The sequence below is a fragment of the Dermacentor variabilis genome, unplaced genomic scaffold (genome assembly GCF_050947875.1).
Source record: "Dermacentor variabilis isolate Ectoservices unplaced genomic scaffold, ASM5094787v1 scaffold_14, whole genome shotgun sequence".
Lineage (NCBI taxonomy): Eukaryota > Metazoa > Arthropoda > Arachnida > Ixodida > Ixodidae > Dermacentor > Dermacentor variabilis.
In genome coordinates this window covers 4,192,453-4,210,215 of record NW_027460302.1, presented here as the reverse complement: position 1 = coordinate 4,210,215, position 17,763 = coordinate 4,192,453, and the positions used below count along the sequence as shown (strand labels likewise).

The following is a 17,763-nucleotide window of genomic DNA, read 5'->3' as shown; positions in this document are numbered from 1 at the left end:
TAATTGCCATTTGAGCATTTCCTCGCGTACCTCCACGCCTAGTTCCTCACCAACAATCAACAATTCGTCTCTCAGTAGTGTCCTTAACTCCACGATTGCTGCTTTACTGTCTTGGTCCCGCTCGTTAAACTACCTAAGTAAACACAACCTAGCTAACAATCAACAATCTAGATTCCCAACTGTTCTAAACTGAACAACCAAAACATGAAGTCTAGAGAGTCAAATCAAGAACCAAGCACTCACCGGAGACATAGCGCCACGTCACAGTCTGTCTCACCGCTGTCAGCCTGTTGTAATGTTTGTTGTCGGGCATGAAATGGATGGTAGCTGGCCCATGCGGTCGTCCAGCTTATCCACGCTTAGGACGTTGTTGAAGAGGGAGACTTGTTCTCATCGAGAACGAGGAATATGGGATTTATTTACAGTATCTACGTGAGAACGTTACAGTTCGTCAGTGCAACATGACTGATAGAGGAATGCACACTCAGAAGCCGCACAACAGCTGTTTATAAACACTCTGTCCTCCCTAGATCCCTAGGTGAGGGAAAAACGGCCGTTCAACCTGCTACCAATTCGGAGCGTTCAAAGTCATCGTAGCCGACCCGCCTTTGAGGGGGAGGGTTTATACACACTTCCGCACAGATTTCGCGAACCACGCCGAGATGAGTGGGTTCTCGCAAACACGGTGCCTGACCCGAGCAGGCGCCCCTTAATCCCGAGCTAACCTCGCACAGTGGCCGCCGCGGCTGTCCATTGTCTGGCGTTTTCAAAGACCGGTGAGAAGGCACCGCAAATCATCTCCTTCCAGGAATTCTCCCTGCTTCAATCGAACCGTGAAGGCGTTGGCGAATCCATTAACAATACTTTGTCCGCCGACCGCGCTTAGTCATAGCGGCGCGGAGGGGCTGTTGACGCGGCACATCGTCGTCCCTAGAGAACGAGTCACCGCCGCAGGTTGGGAAGGGTTCCTCGGCCGCTTCTCGCAAGCTCGCCACCTCCACAGCAGGAGCTGCCTGAGAAAATTTTTGTAGGTTGGTACCCTTGCAGGCCGTTCGTAACACGGTGAAGCGACGAAGTGGCAACAGCCTCTCCAGATTCTCGGCTGCTGTTTATATACGCCCTGTAAATACACCGTGTAAATAGCTTTATACCCGTGACAGCATAAAAACTGGAGATACGAATCCTATTCGTTCGCGTCCCTATCGTGTATCGCATGCTGAATCGAGTCATCCAATCATAAGTGGACAAAATGCTCCGCAAAGGGGTCATCGAGCCATCAGCCAGCCCTTGGGCTTCGCCTGTCGTCCTTGTGAAAAAGAAGGTACCTGGCGCTTTTGTGTCGACTATCGCCACTTAAACAAGATCACGCGAAAAGACGTCTACCCCCTACCACGCGTCGATGACGCCTCGGACTGCTTCAACGGAGCTAAATATTTCTCGTCCATCGATCATCGTAATGCAAAAGGATAGAAAGTTGGGCGAGTTGCTACGGTAACATTATCTTGGATTGTAGCGCAAAGTGACACGGAAACAGACTAGAAGCGCTCGTCCTGTCTGCTTCTAGTCTGTGTCTGTGTCCCTTCGCGCTACAATCCAAGATCATGTCATCGATCTTCGAGCAGGCTACTACTGCCAGATTTCAGTTGATGAAATGGATCGCGAGAAGACGGCCTTCATTACACCGGATGGCTTATATAAGTTCAAAGTCATGCCCTTTGGCCTATGCAGTGCTCCTGCAACATTTGGACGTATGGTAGACTCTTTTCTGCGAGGCTACAAATGGACCACCTGTCTTTGTTACCTTGACGACGTTATTGTTTTCTCTCCCACCTTCAGCCACCACATTACCCAACTCGCTGCCATTCTTGCGGTCTTCCGAAAAACCGGCCTCCAACTGAACTCCACGAAGCGTCAATTCGGGCGCAGTCAGATTACCGTGTTGGAACACCTCGTTGACGCATCCGGTGTTCAATGAGATCCGGAAAAGTTCACGCCGTACGCAATTTTCCTGTGCCACGTTCTGCTTCGGACGTGCGCTGCTTCTTCGGCCTGTGTTCTTACTTTCGCCGTTTCGTAAAAAACTTCGCTGACGTTGCTCGGCCTTTGACAGATCTGAAAAAGAACACGCCATTCTCATGGGGCCCGGAGCAGCCTCACGCGTTCGCCGCTCACATCGCGTTTCTAACCACCCTTCCCATACTTGCCCACTTTGATCCATCTGTGCCGACTGAAGTCCACACTGACGCAAGCGGCCATTGCATCGGCGCTGATCTCGTCCAACAACAGAACGGTATCGAGTACGTGATAGCTTACGCCAGCCGCATGCTGTCACCTGCCGAGAGGAATTACTCCATCACCAAGCAGGAGTGATTGGCTTTAGTTTGGGCTGTCGCAAAATTCCGGCCATATTTGTACTGCCACAGGTATTCGGTCGTTACAGACCACCACGCAATCTGCTGATTGTCTTCCCTCCGGAACCCGACAGGATGGCTTGGTCGCTGGGCTTTGCGTCTCCAGGAATTTTGATCATATCAAATGATCAAACAGACAATGATCATATTCAATTAAATGATTCTCTAGCTGGCATAGCTGATTAGTGCTCTAAATGGGAGATGCAAATCAACATACAAAAGTCCGCGATCATGACTGTAACCAAGAAAATGGTATCATCAATCTTTATATACGCAATCAACCACACTCCACTTAGAAAATTTGAAGAACACAAATAACTAGGCCTTACAAATGGGACAAGCATATCAGTAATACAACCTCAAAGGCGCTGCGCTATTTTTCTTAAAAAGAAGCCTGGCGCTCGCAACGAAAACAACGAAGCTGCTAGCCTACACATCATTTGTAAAGCCTGTTCTCGAATACGCTAACACAGTCTGGTTTGCATATACTGACTAACATAAGTTAACTAGAATCAATACAAAGGAAAGCTCTAAGGTTCATCCATAACAAATATAAATGTACAGACTCCCCAACAAATGTTTTAACCCAGTCGCGTTTGCAAACGCTATCCACAAGAGTGAAACACGCTCGCTTAAAATTCTTGTTTTAACTACTAAAAATAACTATAGGATATATACCTCCAAATACATATCATTCTTCGAGGCTCGATCTACACGTAACACGCATGCGCACGCATTGACAGGGTACGCATGTAAAAATTACACGTTTAAGTATTATTTCTCCCGCTCGCAATAGCAGAATGGAACCAACTTGATCCTACTATCACCCAACATTAAATCATTATCCGAATTTATCTCACAAATAGAAAAAGAACTATGTGTGAATAACAGTACCTATGCGTGAAGGGAAGCCGGCACAGACTTCTTTATTCGTTAGGAAATTTTAATGAACCCTCTCATTAACAACTTATTCGTTTGCCATAATCATTCTCAAACACTCGCAGTTTTATTTTAGTTCTGTTTTATTACTTGCCCCTAGTGATACCTGTGCTTTTGTTATAAAGCTTCTTGCTGTCTTTCCCTTTCTTTGTTCCATTATTTTCACTTCCGTTTGATCTTAACATGGTTTACTTGTATAGTATGTATAACTTGCACTGCTAATATCCTTCTTTTTGTATAACCTATATTCTGATTTCCTTGCATTGTACAGCTGAATTAGTGTACTGCCCAACTGCCACGCTATTGAAGGAGAGCAGCAGTATTGAAAATAAATAAATAAATAAAAAATTATGTCAGTTACAAGAATGGACGCCTCCACAAGGACGCTGACTGCCTCTCTCGTCACCCCGTGGAACCCCCTGATCCTGCAGCGCATGATCCGGTGACCTGCGTGATGGCTTTTACTGATATGACCGAGACCGACATGCGCGCTGAACAACGACGCGACGATTCCTTACAGTCCGTCATTGCCGGAGTGCTATCTGGCAGCACTGACAGCACGTCCAGCATGTTCATGCTGCACGACGGCATCCTCTACCACCGCAATATCAACCCTGACGGCCCTGAGTTGCTGCTCGTCCTTCCTCGTCATGTGCGACCTATCATTCTCGAACAACTTCACGATGCGCCGACGGCGGGACACCTTCGAATTTTGCGTGCATACGAACGCGTACGACGCCGGTTCTTCTGGCCGGGTCTCTAGTGCTCCGTGCGTCGCTATGTCGCAACTTGCGAATAGTGTCAGCGCCGAAAGAAGCCTCCCCTGCCACCTTTCGAATGGCTCCTTCCAATTGAAGTTCCCTCTGAACCGTTCTTTCGCGTAGGCCTTGACCTAGCTGCTTGGCCCTTTTCCGACGACGACTAGAGGGAATAAGTGGATCGCCGTCGCTACTGATTACGCGACAGGCTACGCGATAACAAAGGTGTTGCCGACTAGTTGCGCAATTGACGTCGCCGATTTTCTCCTTCACGAAGTCATTCTCCAGCACAGTGCACCTTGACAGTTACTTACAGACCACGGCCGCTCCTTCTTGTGCCGAGTTGTGGACGACCTCCACCGTTCTTGTGCCACTGAGCACAAGCTGTCCATCACCTGCCACCCACAAACGAACGGTCTTACGGAACGTCTCAACCGAAAATCACAGAGAAGCTGTCGATGTACGCCTCCAACGATCACCGCGACTGAGACGCCACGCTGGCTTACGTGACGTTCGCGTATAACTCCTCCCGATATGATACCGCAGGATATTGACCCTTTTATCTTTTGTATGGTCGCGAACTCACATTGCCGTTTGACGTCATCCTCCCTTCTGTGTCACATGTTGCAACTGAGTACGCTCGTGAAGTCCTCGATCGCACTCACATGGCACGTCAAGTCGCCCGATCTCGTTCATTAGTCTCGCAGCATATACAAAAACAGCGTTATGAACGGTGCCATCGCTATGTTAACTTCGCGCCAGGTGCTTGGGTGCTCCTTTGGTCACCATGTCATCGGGTCGGTCTCTCCCAGAAGCTTCTCTCTCGCTAGACAGGGCCTTATGAGATCCTACGTCAAGTTAACGACGTAAATTACGAGATTTCGCAGCTGCAGTTTAATGCATCGTCAAGTCCGACGCCTGTTGACGTCGTGCACGTTTCCTGTCTGAAGCCATACTTCGCTCGCAATTCTTTCCCTACCATGCGTCGAGACGGCGCTTCACCACCCGGGGGTCCTGTTACGGAAGGACGAAAGAAGACAGAGGAAGAAGATTGCCAGGCGCTGGCTGCTGTGTATTGTTCGTGGTCAGCCATCTTATCTACTATGACTTATCCTGTATATATGTTGTAAATACTGTCGTTACATACCAGTAACATCCCCGTGACAATATATACATATATATATATATATATATATATATATATATATATATATATATATATATATATATTGACACGTGCACTTGTTTATCTTTATCGGGCAACCATTCTCGCCGCCTAACAAATGTTATCGCACAGCGCAGGACGCGCCTGCATGTAAAAGTAGTTTCTGGAATGTTATCGATGGTTCCGTCCACTGTCTTTCACCGCAACTTGTGTAATCTGATTGCATGTGTGCGCGACGCGAATAATGTGGAACTTTGTGGAAGGCACGCGGGTCCCAGCGATTGCTCTGGAACATTCGACGACAGATGTTTAAAAGCCGACGCGCTTGACCCGCTCATTAGATTTTCGACGACCGCCGATCGTGTTCGCCGCTACCATCCTCCTTCGAGTGTAGCCTGTTTTTGAGGGCACAAGTTCGCCCAATAAAACGCTCGTTTCGTTAATGACAGTTTTGCTGCCTTCTCAATCGTCACTACCACGTGACAATATATATGTATATTTACTCTGTATGTAAAAAGCTGTAGGCCTTGTGAAAGTGCCGTGGAGACCAAGAACATAGCTAAAAATAAAATGAGAACGGGGCAAATATTGCTACCGCTAAGTAGACATTGGTTGGAGCACGGTCTCTATGTATCACCTTCTTCTTTGCCACCAAATACATTTGGAGTACACTATATTGAGCGAAGCAGATACCATTTTCGGGCCTATACAGCGCGAATGTCAAACAAAGAAGCACTTAGACAAGACAAGGACAGCGCTCGTTCGTCTCTCCTCTACGTCCTCGTTTAATAATAATGCAGTACAACTCACGGTAATGGATGACTAACACTATCCTTAACTGTCACCCAGCTAAGGTACCATGTCCCATGAGGTCGTTGGCGCATGAACGCAGGTACGAGACTCGCGACACTGGCAGCGAGCACGGACGCCAGACGCCACCTGGCACCGATGCCGACAGCGCCGTCCACCGTGCGCTGCGGGCCATGGGCCGCGGTGGCGGCACCTCGCGGCACCCTGACAACCCGCTGGTGACTGTGCATTGCGGACTACGACAGCCCGACACGTCACCTGCCGACGCTTGCCAGCCTCGACGCAAACCGTGCCTGTTCGACCTGCAGGCCGATCCTTGCGAGTACAGGAACGTCGCGGCACAGCAGAAGAAGGTACGCAAATCGAGTCGATTTCACAGGGAGAGAAAGGAATAAATGACAGCCAGGGAGGTTAACTAGGAATTCCTCCTATTGCCTACACGGCACGAGCGGAAGGTGAAAGGGCAGGAAAAGAATATGAGCAGGTGAAAAAGTCAGTAGTTGATGTGCGCTCCCTCTAGTGTCGGAATCGCCAACGTAATGAAAATTCTACGCGTTGTGTCACAGACGATCGCTCAGTCCGTTCACCTTCAGGAGTCAGAGCACAGCATTCGTAGACTTCTGCAGCTGCGATATAGGAGACCGGGGCCCAAGATCTTGTCCATCGCTTGCACAGAAGTATACGGCATGTAAATCAACCCCACCACAGTTATAAACCTAAGTTGAGTTCACTTCCTAATTGCCGTAGGATGCGCCGAATTCGTAGATTTTTTTTTTTATTCTGGAGTGGTTACTTGCTAAAACCACGATATGATGAGGCACGCCGTAGGGGGGACTGCGGATTAACTTGGCCTCCTCGCGTTCGCTAAAGGGACCCTTAAACAATTTTGACGATTTTCTACAAACGAAGTGCGTCGTTAGGTTAAGTCCTTGTGATCATTTATGACACATTTAAATTGCAACTCCGGTGATTTTTCGAGTTCTATTGATCTCAATGAAATTTGCTGAGTGTGCTTTCTGCACGTTTCCGTCATTTCTTGAAGATGTCGGGCTTCAGAGTTGCGCAGATTTTTACAAATGAATTTCGTTCATTCCCTCGAACCATCTGACTTGCTTACCCCTCAGCTACAGACCACATTGTGTTGTGATGGAAAAGCGGCATACGCAGCGCATGCTGGGAATGATTGGCAGAAGACAGTGCCTAGGAGTCAGCTAGTGATAGTGAGCTCGCGCTTGGCTTGAGAAGTTGCTGTCGCTAAAAGTTACGTTGTTTGATGACGGGCATGAGATGGGAGGCAAGTGGTGTTGAGTTGTGTGCAGGAACTTCAGCCCTCGCCATCCGCACACGCAGTTTGAGCCAATGTCGATAGCGTTCAGCCGAAGTTAGGCCTATCATAGCCGCCGAGTTCGCACGTCTGCTGCTGGCGGAGCTGAGTGACTCACATGTGAAGCCCTTAGAAAAAATAAAACTGCTTTTGCAGTTCAGTTTTCACCATACAGATATTAAACAAACTGTTCTTACATACCACGCACAAAAACGCGAGAAGCGACGCAATGGCGCACTATCAACACCGGCACGTTACCTTTACCGAAAGTGGCTTGTCGCACTCCGTAATACTTCCCTAAGGCAAATGTAGCTACATACGTGGTTGAATGTCCAGGCATTGTTATGTTGACTAATTATTTAGCATCCGAGGTGCATTATTTGCCTTATATACCAAAATCGCCGCAAGCAGCGGCCCTTTACATACAGCAGGGTAAACAACAGCCTTGCTCAGCTGACAATGGTGTCTGTACACCAGAACACCGTGAATTGAAAGCGCGCCGCCATATTGATGAGCGCCGGTCGCGCCATCTATCCCAAGCGCCGCGAAGTAGCAGGCCTGGGCTGCCACGCCGGGAGATGCGACCCGGCGCGAAAGCGAAACTTGGGCTTTTTAGCTGGGCGCTGGGCGGAAGGCGTGTGCCGCGTTTTTTCTAACCTGTCATTTTCGCTTTCGCGATTCAATCAAACTTCAATACCTCATGCAAGTCCGCAATGGCCACACTGAGTGCTGTGCAGATTGCAGAAGCGAATACATCGGGTAAGTACGCTATTACGTTTGTACAAACCGCGCGCTATATGCTAGAACACGTGTGCGCTTTTTGGCACGTAACCTGTGAAGGAATTTACAGAACTGTGTTTGTGCCATATATTATTAAAGCACGCAGAACATTGTCCCCTGCACTTTCAGTTAAGTCTTGTTTGTCATGGTCACTACTGGGTTGGCCGCGTTTGTCAACCAACTGGCGAGGTCGTTTACTGCCTGATTAGCAGACGCCTGCCCTTGACCACCTGCACATTGAAAACAAAATATATGTTATTGTAAGAAGGGCTGTAGTTCTTTCCCATGCCATCACTGTTGCGAAGATATAAAGTCCTCTCAAAATGAAATAGAAAATACACCAGACCAATTGTATCGTGCCACCACTTAAGAGTACAACATTCAGAATACAAGCCTACAGCACTCGAACAAGCAGCATATGATGCTAAACCGGCACTCATTTGAAAATGAGGAACTACAGCAGTTATAATGTTCAACTACATGTGCAGTCAAAGCCCGTATAACAGGGCGAGCATGACAGATGCAGGTGTTGTACAGTTGCACAAACCATGACAGCGCACATAATATTACCATCCCTGCTTAAACCTGCATCATCAGGGACCCCTTTGGTACAAGCCAACAACCGCACCTGCGTTCCAAGAAATTAGCCCCACCAACTGCAGCTACCTGGCGTCAGACCTGTTTCGCTTGTGCGAGGCCATATCGGATTGTTGGCGTTCCCTTAGAAAAGAAAACAGTAAAAATAAAGAACTGGTGAGAACGAGCAAAATTTTGTTACAAAATACAATAATAATTAACCACCTTATTTTCCTCGCCATATGAACAGAAAAAGTTTGCGCTTTGCCCCGCATAACAGCCCGCACGCAGTTTAGAGCTCAGGAGGCTCAAATTAATTCGTTACGAATGACACCTGCAACACCAGCTCGTAAAAACAGGCGTGCAGCAAGAACGCCTTCGGCGACGAGCAGTCGTCGTTTACGTTTTTGTGGACGCATGCTACGTGACGAGCAGACTTCGGTTTACTTTCATTAGCAATAACGCTCACCAGCAAGGCAACATACTATTGCCTACAACTTGTCGTTCCCGCTTAATGGTCATGCCGTGCACCAGCTGCAAGTATCGCTAACCGCAAACTCAACTGTTCCGCTTAACCGTCGGGAGCTCTGCCTGAATGAAAACACGAAAAGGCTCGCCTTCTTGTTATAGCCAAGGCGAAGCAACGGCGCGGGATTCTGCTCTGTTGGCTTGTTGTCCAGAAAGTGCTCGGAGCAAACCTGCGTGTTACACATATTACGTTCGTAGGGCGCAAAGTTGAACGTGGCACCAAAATATACACAGATCGAATACTCACTCGTGCATTCTCGCTGGGTTGGCAGTTCTTCCCATTCACTGCAGCTATCCACCGGTAGCGCAGCTTGTCATTCTTCATTGCGGATAGAAATCGGTGCAGGCTGATAACACCGCACCGGCACGATTCCCTACGTGTATTGTGCTCTTCGCAAACAGCGCTAAGCAACCTGCTCCTTTTCCGCTGGTTATTTTGGCGTCCAAACACGACGCAGTAATGCCCAGATGACTTCTTGTACTTTGGATCCGCGTGATCGGGCACATTTCCGCACTTTGGAGTCCTAGAGCTGGCGCTTGCCGTGTCTACTGGTCGCCGGCGAACACACTTTGGCAGCCCAGTACAAAATGGCGCTGGTCGAGCGGGCAATCCGGGTGCGAGAGTATGCGTTCGGTTAGTCTGGGTGCGAGGCTAGCGTATTCTGGTCTATAGTGGTATCGGCGTTAGCGCGAGAAAAGTGCGTGTTCTCTAAGTGAATTATAATACGCGCCGTACGCGCCGACTACAAAGGGGGAGGGGGGCATTCCGGGGCCAGGAGCCCCGTCCGCAGTTTTCCGGGGGAGCTTAGCGCTCTCCGGCGGTGCCGAACCCTACTCCCCCCCCCCCTACCTAACGTGTCATTGTTTTGCCATGTGTGTGCTAGAATTTTGTAACCCGCATCACCTCAGGTTTCTTTTGAGTTGCCTCGACCTTCACACTGAATATATTATTGGGGCTAATCCCTTACTGCACCATTGTTGGCACGGATGGGCACGAATTTTAAGTCATAATTTCCTTTATTTCTGCAAATCCTGAGAATAGGAGAACAAGCGCATTAGAAGACCAGCGGCGGCTGCATGATCCGTATTTTCTCCCTTCAACATTGTTTTCAATTTCCACTGTAAACACCACGCACATACACAACATATTTAAATATATACACAGGAATAAGCTTATTATATTTTTAAAGAGAAGCAGGTAGCCAATTCACAATTCCTTCCAAAGGTGTCGATAGCTTATGCCTAGAGAATAAATATGTTGCTGTATCTTCACATCGCTTCAAAATGCTTTGCGTGCTTTTTTTTTACCCTGCAAAAACTTGTAGACTTTAGTGACCCCTTCGGGAGAGTCTTTTACCAACTTCGTGTGAAATGCACGTGAATGATATCCGGCTCAGTATCGCTTCTCTTTCCAATAAGCAAAGCTAACGACTCATTAAAAAACACTTCTAATAATTTACAGCATTTGTGAGGGATGGAAACATAGTCACTTGCTTGCAGATGTCATAAATACGTATATAGAGGATGTCCGAATTGACTGTCATGCACAAAGATTTAAAAGAAAGCAAGGCGTTACTCGAAGAAGACTTTGTGCATATTGTTTCCAATACAGTGGAGTAGCTGCCAGTGATTTTTTCGTTACTGAGAATTAGGTAATTCTGATTATAATCTAGCTCGAGACGTACTGTTATAACTATGCAAGTGTCTGTAAGGCCTCCATAGGCACAGCCACGAGACATCTAACTGCGCTATATTCAGCGACGTACTAATTGCGTACTAATTATTTTCGACTGATAAATGAACCCTGCGAAATATGATGAATACCACGTGACTGCGTTCCCACCTGCATCATAAAGCAGCGCCCTAGAATAGGCTTCTTCTGAGTTAACCCCAACGACACGAAGGAAATAAAGAAAAACTCACCGCCCAAACACACCGTACAGTTGGTTAACCAGCGAAGCTGAAACGTGCGGCCCCGGTATTTATCACTGAGTTAATCGCGACGGTTCATTACACGATGGCTTGGCGGGCGGCCGGTTCCCCGGTACGCCGATGCTGCTTGCGCTCGGCTGTACGAGCTTGTTGTTTTGCCCGCGCTGCAGCATCCGGACGGCCTGGACAAGCTCGTTCCAAGTTCTGCACGCGGCGTTGCTGATCGAAAGCTGCCTGCTTCTCAGGAGTATGTATGACGTGTGGCCTAAACATTTCGGAGCCCGAGACAAACCGCTGCGCACCCGCTCGCCTGCGACGGAGAGCAACGACGTCACTACTGGCGCAGCCAATTGCGCGATTCTCTTTCGCTTTCTTTTCGTGCATTCGCATGGGGTTGCACCAGAGGAATTTTCGGCGTACAGACGACAGATGGGCGGACGGACAAATCGGCCAGCCATATACAGCTTCGCTGAAAAACATCGTGATCGAGCTTGTGCGTTATCTGCCGCGGCTCGACTAAACTACCACGTCGCGTTTGGAGTTAGCTGGAAACAACCTGCGATAGCTGTTGTCTTGGCGTAAATAATGCGCACGGATGGTTATTTTTTTTTACCTCTATACCTATGACCACAAAAGCGAATTGACAACGTCGAGGCAAATGTTTAAAAGTGCGTTTCCTTTTGCCCAGTCGCCACGTTTTTCTCTATGAGCAGAAGATAAAATGATCCTTGCCTTGCGAGCTGGAAGTGACAACAACAGGAAGGCCGCAAGTATATATCAGTCGTGGAAGTGTGGCGGTAGACCAAAAGCGTCAACTATCATCATAAATTATGGAAACTTCAGACAAAGCGACAGCTTCAAGAAACAACGGCGTAGGATTCCATCTTTGAGTCCTAGCCTGCGCACGGATGTCTTAGCATTTATGACCTCACACCCTCATGCTAGCGTTTGGGACGTTTCCACCCTGGTACCAATTTCTAAGTCATCAGTTTACAGAATCTAAACGATGACCTTTCGCCGGTACCACCTTAACCAGCACCAATGCATAAAAGATAGCGACAAATAGAATAGTCTAGAGTTCTCGAATTGGGCCGTAACAAAAGCCGATGGGTCACCGGACTTTTTCAGCAACATCATGTGCAGAGATCTAGACAATTTTCCAAGAAACGCCCAGGTAAATTTGCATAATGCACTCAATTGGAGTGAATCCAGTGCACACTGGGTAAAGCGCAATCCGCAACGGTACCAGTAGTCGTTCAGTGGGGTGTGTGGAATTTACGCCGGTGCTATAATCAGTCCCATCTTCTTTAATCACACACTGACTGGACAGCATTACTTGGACCAAATCTTTGATAGAGGGGTGGATGAGTTTCTCAGCGAAGTCCTGCTGTCACGTTTTCCACTTCTGTGGCATCACCAAGATGGAGCACCAGCACACAGCAATAGCCGAGCAGGAAACTGGCTGATTGCGACTTTTCATGCGCAAATTGGATGTTGTCTGGACACCAGGCAGCGTGATGTCAAACCACCTTCTTTTCATGCACTCGTAGTGCTTGCCAAGACAGTCAAAGCCAGCGCGCCACAAGATGTGATACGCTTCATTATTCCAGCACCCAGCCCCACCAGACCTTGCACACATGAGCAGCCTCGCTGTGACCACCGATGGGCAACACTGCGCCCAATAACACCGACATCAACGCTAGCAAATATAAGAAGCCCGTTTGGGCCAAATTTAATCGATTGGCACGTTGGCTGGACACCTGTCAGCGTCATGTCAAGCCCGCTTCTCCTTTTCATGCAGACCGTAGTGCTCGCCACGATAGCCATTGCCAGCGCGCCACAAGATGTGACACGCTTCATCATTCTAGCGCCCAGCCCCACCGCAGCTTCCGCAGATTAGCAGCCTTGCTATGGCGACCGATAAGCACTGCTGCGTCCAACGACATCGACATCAACGCTCGCAAATATAAGAAGCCCGTTTGGGCCAAATTTCTGCAGTGGGCACGTTGGCAGGAAACTAGCAGCGCCATGTCAAACCCGCTTCGTCTTTTCAGCAGCTCTGGCCTCAAATGGCAAGGCACTCCGCTTTAAGGTATTATACTGATTTTCTTTCCTGATTTCGATCTTGCCGTTTTTGCAAATCGCCATGACCTTTTTTGCTTCTGTCGCGAACCGAGGGGGTGAATGGGAGAGCCAGACAATCGCCTAGGAGGCTGTCAGAACGGACTAGCGCGTGCCGCGTTTGCGCCGTGAGCCACGCGTCGCCCAGCTTTATTTTCACCTTTCGCAATGCGGAACGAGACCGACGACCTTTAGCGTCTGTGCGTAGCGGCGTTGGTGGGCGTTACACGGCCCCCCCGCAGAGACGGAACTGCGGAATGCACTTGTCCACGAAGTGGAGACGGTGCTGTCTTGTTTACGTGCCGATCCGCGGATATGCCGGCTACATCTGCGGAAAGCTTTGTGGGAAGTGTTTCGTGGTAGTCCGGTTTGAGGCGGTCTAATGAGACTACCTCTTCGCGACCATTCAATAGGATGTTGCTGGACTTCGGCCTCTTGTGGAGGACATGGTACAGCCGTATGTAAGAGCGTGTAAGAAGTACCTTTATAGCGTCTCGTTTGTGAAAAACGTCGTAGAAGTCGGAAGGTCCGGATGCACAATGATGTTGTGGTCCGAAGATCCAGGCGGGACGGAGGCAGTTGCTGAATGCAGTCCTGTAGACATTCAAGGAACTGCAGCGGCTGGGGAGAGGTGGTCCGAAGGAACGAAGTCTTCAAGAAGCCCCAGGGGTGCACCATAGACGAGTTCGGCCGGAGCATAGCCAAAGTTGCGAAAAAGACAGTGTGTAGGCCGATTGAACCATAGGAAGGTAATCGACCCAGTGCTCTCGATCCAGGCGCACAGTGAGGGCAGCTTTGAGCTTGCGGTGGAGCCGCTCAGCCATGGCGTTCGGACTGGGATGATATGCAGGGTTACGGCAGTGTTTAGCGCCAAGGAGGCGGTTGAGAGAAGTGAAGAGAGTGCACTCACATTGCCGGTCGCGGTCAGTGACCACGATGCTGAGGAAGCCGAAGCGGGAAACCCTTGCTGAACCGAAGGCTTTGGTGCCCATTTCCGCAGTGATGCCCGAAATAGGCGCGGCTTCAGGCGAACGGGTGAAGCGGTCAATCTTTGTACCGGCAGTCGTGAGAGGGAAGAAGTGGGCCAGCCAAATCAAGATGGATTTGGCCAAAGCGACAGCCAGGTAGCAAGCAAGACTGCGTGAGAGTCTTCGTATAGCGGTTCACTTTGGCGTTCGAGCACGCGAGGCACGAACATGCCCACTGGCGAACATCGGTGTTATTGCTCAGCCAGACAGAGCACTGTGTAATGAGGCGCTGCGTGGATCGGATGCTGGGAGGGCAGATGTCGTGAAGGGATCGGTAAACCGCAAGACAGCCGAAATAAAGGGAACAGGTGCAGCGGTTCACATGTCACACCAGAGGGAGCCAGGCACAAACGGGTGAGGAACGAGTTGTGGGAGGAGAGAACGGGAATGGTCGCGCTGCACTTGCAACTGCACTGCTACTATCTGCGCCCGAGCGAGACGTTCCAAGCCCACAGTTGATGTAGAAGTGCCGAGGGAGGTGAATTGGGAGAGTGCATCAGCTGTCTCGTTTTTCGTGTCTTTGATATGCCGGATATCCGTAGTGAACTCCTATATACAGGCCAGTTGACGAAGTTCACATGCGGCATACTTGGAATAGTTTGTACGCGAGACACACGCCCGAGGTTTATCGTCCATTAGCACGTAAAATGGCTGGCCCTTCAAGGTTTATTTATTTGTTTCGCACACTGCCAATCCTATACAGGGTTATAGCTGAAGGGGCTGTAAAAGTTGGGGTCGGGCATGTAAAAAAGCGTAGCTGGCCCATGGCGTCTTCAGACACATCTACGCTAAGAATGTTGCTAAAGGAAGGAACCCCCTCATCGAAAACGAGGAGTACATCATTTATTTACAATATCTACACGAAGGGTGGAGAACGCTACATTTCACCAGTCTAACATGACTGAAACGAAGCACACCAAAGAGCCGAAAACGGCTGCTTAATATACCCTCTGTACTCCCTGTAGTCCAACCTTCCTCCAATTGCAGCGTTCAAAGTCTTCAAAGGACCCGCCTCTGAGGGCGAGGGTTCACACACTCACTCCCCAACTTTTGTTTCACTGAACACACCGAACGGAGGGAGGCCTCGTAGGCATGGGGTTGCCACGATTGGCTCAAGCTGGCACGTCTTAGTTCCTGAGCTGACTCCACAGTTAGCCGGCGCGTGTGTCAAACGAGCGTCACGATTACTGGAGTCCGTGGGGGGAACGCCGTAGAACAACATTTTCGGGAGTTTGCTTGTTCCAATTGGTCCGTGAAGGTAACAGCGAACCAGCTAACAATGCTCGCTTCGCCAAACGCGTATATCCCTACTGGTGTCGTCCAAAGGCCCCCTTCGGACAGCTCTGCGGCACGCAGCGGAGCCAGGAGGCTAGAACCCCCGCTCACAGATCGTAACAGCTTCTCCATGGCCCGAAAAATCTCGACTGGCCAGTGCTCATAACCGCCAGGCAGCAAGAGAATGCCTGCTGGCAAGGGGGATGACTTGGCTTGCAGCAACCAGCTGCGAAATGCTGACGTACACCCCAAAACATCTCACAATGGCAGGCAACAGCAAAACGAACCCCACAGCATGGCTCCGCGCAGCGCAGCGATGTAGTATTCTGGATCTGGCTTTAAACCCGCCTGCCATGGCTTCGAAGAAAACGAGTGCAAAAACAACAAATACTGGATTTCGCTATGCAAATTCCGAACAATTTTTTTGTCGACAAAGTTAGCAATCATGCATGGAGTCCTATTAAAGAAAAAGGGACCGTCTTGGCTTAGTTAAAAAAGATTATCGCAAAATTTAGTCGGGATCTCAAAACGTAGAATGAGTTTCAAAATAGCCTGCTCAAGCCATCTGCATTGCTATACAACTTTCACTTCTTACATTTAACGGAGAAGTTGTACTGTTGAAAGTGAGGCTCCATCTGAGCAAGGCGGCTATTTTTTTCTGACATTTCATTAATCCACCTCAAAGTCAGTGGTCGGTCTCGAAGATGAATCTTGCTCCGTAAAAGCAACAGGACAACTTATGGGCTGCCCAAACCAAACGGGAATTCCGTGTCTGAAACGCTATAGGCTTTCTTTCTTACAGCTAGTTTACGGCTGGCACAGAGAATAGGATGTTACTCATTATCATCGCCGACCTGACTAAGTACCATACGCATTCCCCTGTCGCTTGCGTCGCACCGCACTATGAATTCCTTAGTATAGCCTGGCGCGCGAATCACAGGACCAGAAACTAATAGCGTTATCAAACATTAGAAAGCATTCTCTTTCTCCTTATTCTAGGGCACTACTCGGTGCTCCCTTTCGGAGTGCGTATGTTAAAGGGCTTGCTATTTGCGAATATTTCGAAATTTACCCTTGATAGTGCCCCACAAGTCCCAAAAATGAACGAATGTATGTTTTCGCTCGCGGTTGTGGAAAAACTTCAAGCGTAGCTGTGTTGAGCTCGGCCGGACTCCACGTGCCCTGGCCGACAACATGGCCCAGATAAGTAACCTGTCAGCAGCCAAACCTACATTTTTCCGCCTTCATCGATAATCCTGCTTCCCTCAACGGCGAGATCACCTGCTTAAGGTACGATGCCTGCTGTTCCCAGCTGTCAGAAAAAATTCCGACATCATCGAGCTATGGCAATGCGAACTCTTGCAGATCTTTTAGTACAATATACAACTTAGAGAAGCTAAACGGCGCATTCTTCAGCCCGAAGCGGATAACGAGAGGACGAAAAGTTCCTCCAGGTCAGAAATGCGGCATATCGTGTCGCACTTCCTGCAAGGGGAACTTGCTAGTATACCCGCACGAGATCTAGAGTAGAAATGTATTTAGCAGCACTGGAACTTTGGAGACGTTCCTCAATGTTAGGTATCGGGTACAGGTAATCCTTGGTCATGGCATTTAACTTCCTGTAGTCAGCAAACGGACGAAGGTCTTTATTATGTGTTTCCACAAGTATTAGCGGGGATGTGTAGTCACTGAGCACTCTCAATAGCTCCCAACTCTAGCATGCGCTGTGTTATCTGCGTCCATAATTTCTCTCTTTCGTGGAGACATACTGTAAGGCATTAATTTTACAGGTTTGGTTAATGTCAGCTCTAGTTCATGCTTTATTAATTTGGTTCTACCTCGCCAATTGCCAATTGCTGAATCAATTGCTTACTGTGAGACATTCCCCTAGCAGCCCCTTTAGCTCATCTAGCTGCTGGGTTAAGGAACATATGTACTTACCGAGTATTCTACAACTTCTTCCAGGCTTATGTCAGAGTCGGAGATCGCTTTACACTTATTAAACTCGGTGTTTAAGTCATCCAGTTCTTTCATGTTGAAGTAAACGACTCAGCTCCGCTCCACGTACGGCTTCATCAAATTGCACCTCCTTCCTACGACCGGGCACTTTCATAGC

At 48.9% G+C, this 17,763-nt stretch overlaps 1 protein-coding gene across 1 annotated transcript in view; it reads left to right on the top strand.

The window, feature by feature from the left end:
- Positions 1-17,763, top strand: part of LOC142567763 (arylsulfatase B-like) — a 267,603-nt gene that overhangs the window by 240,430 nt on the left and 9,410 nt on the right. Inside the window, exon 8 of the mRNA XM_075677931.1 lies at positions 6,166-6,436. Coding sequence (XP_075534046.1) covers positions 6,166-6,436 — 271 coding nt within the window. The remainder of the gene's footprint in view (positions 1-6,165; positions 6,437-17,763) is intronic.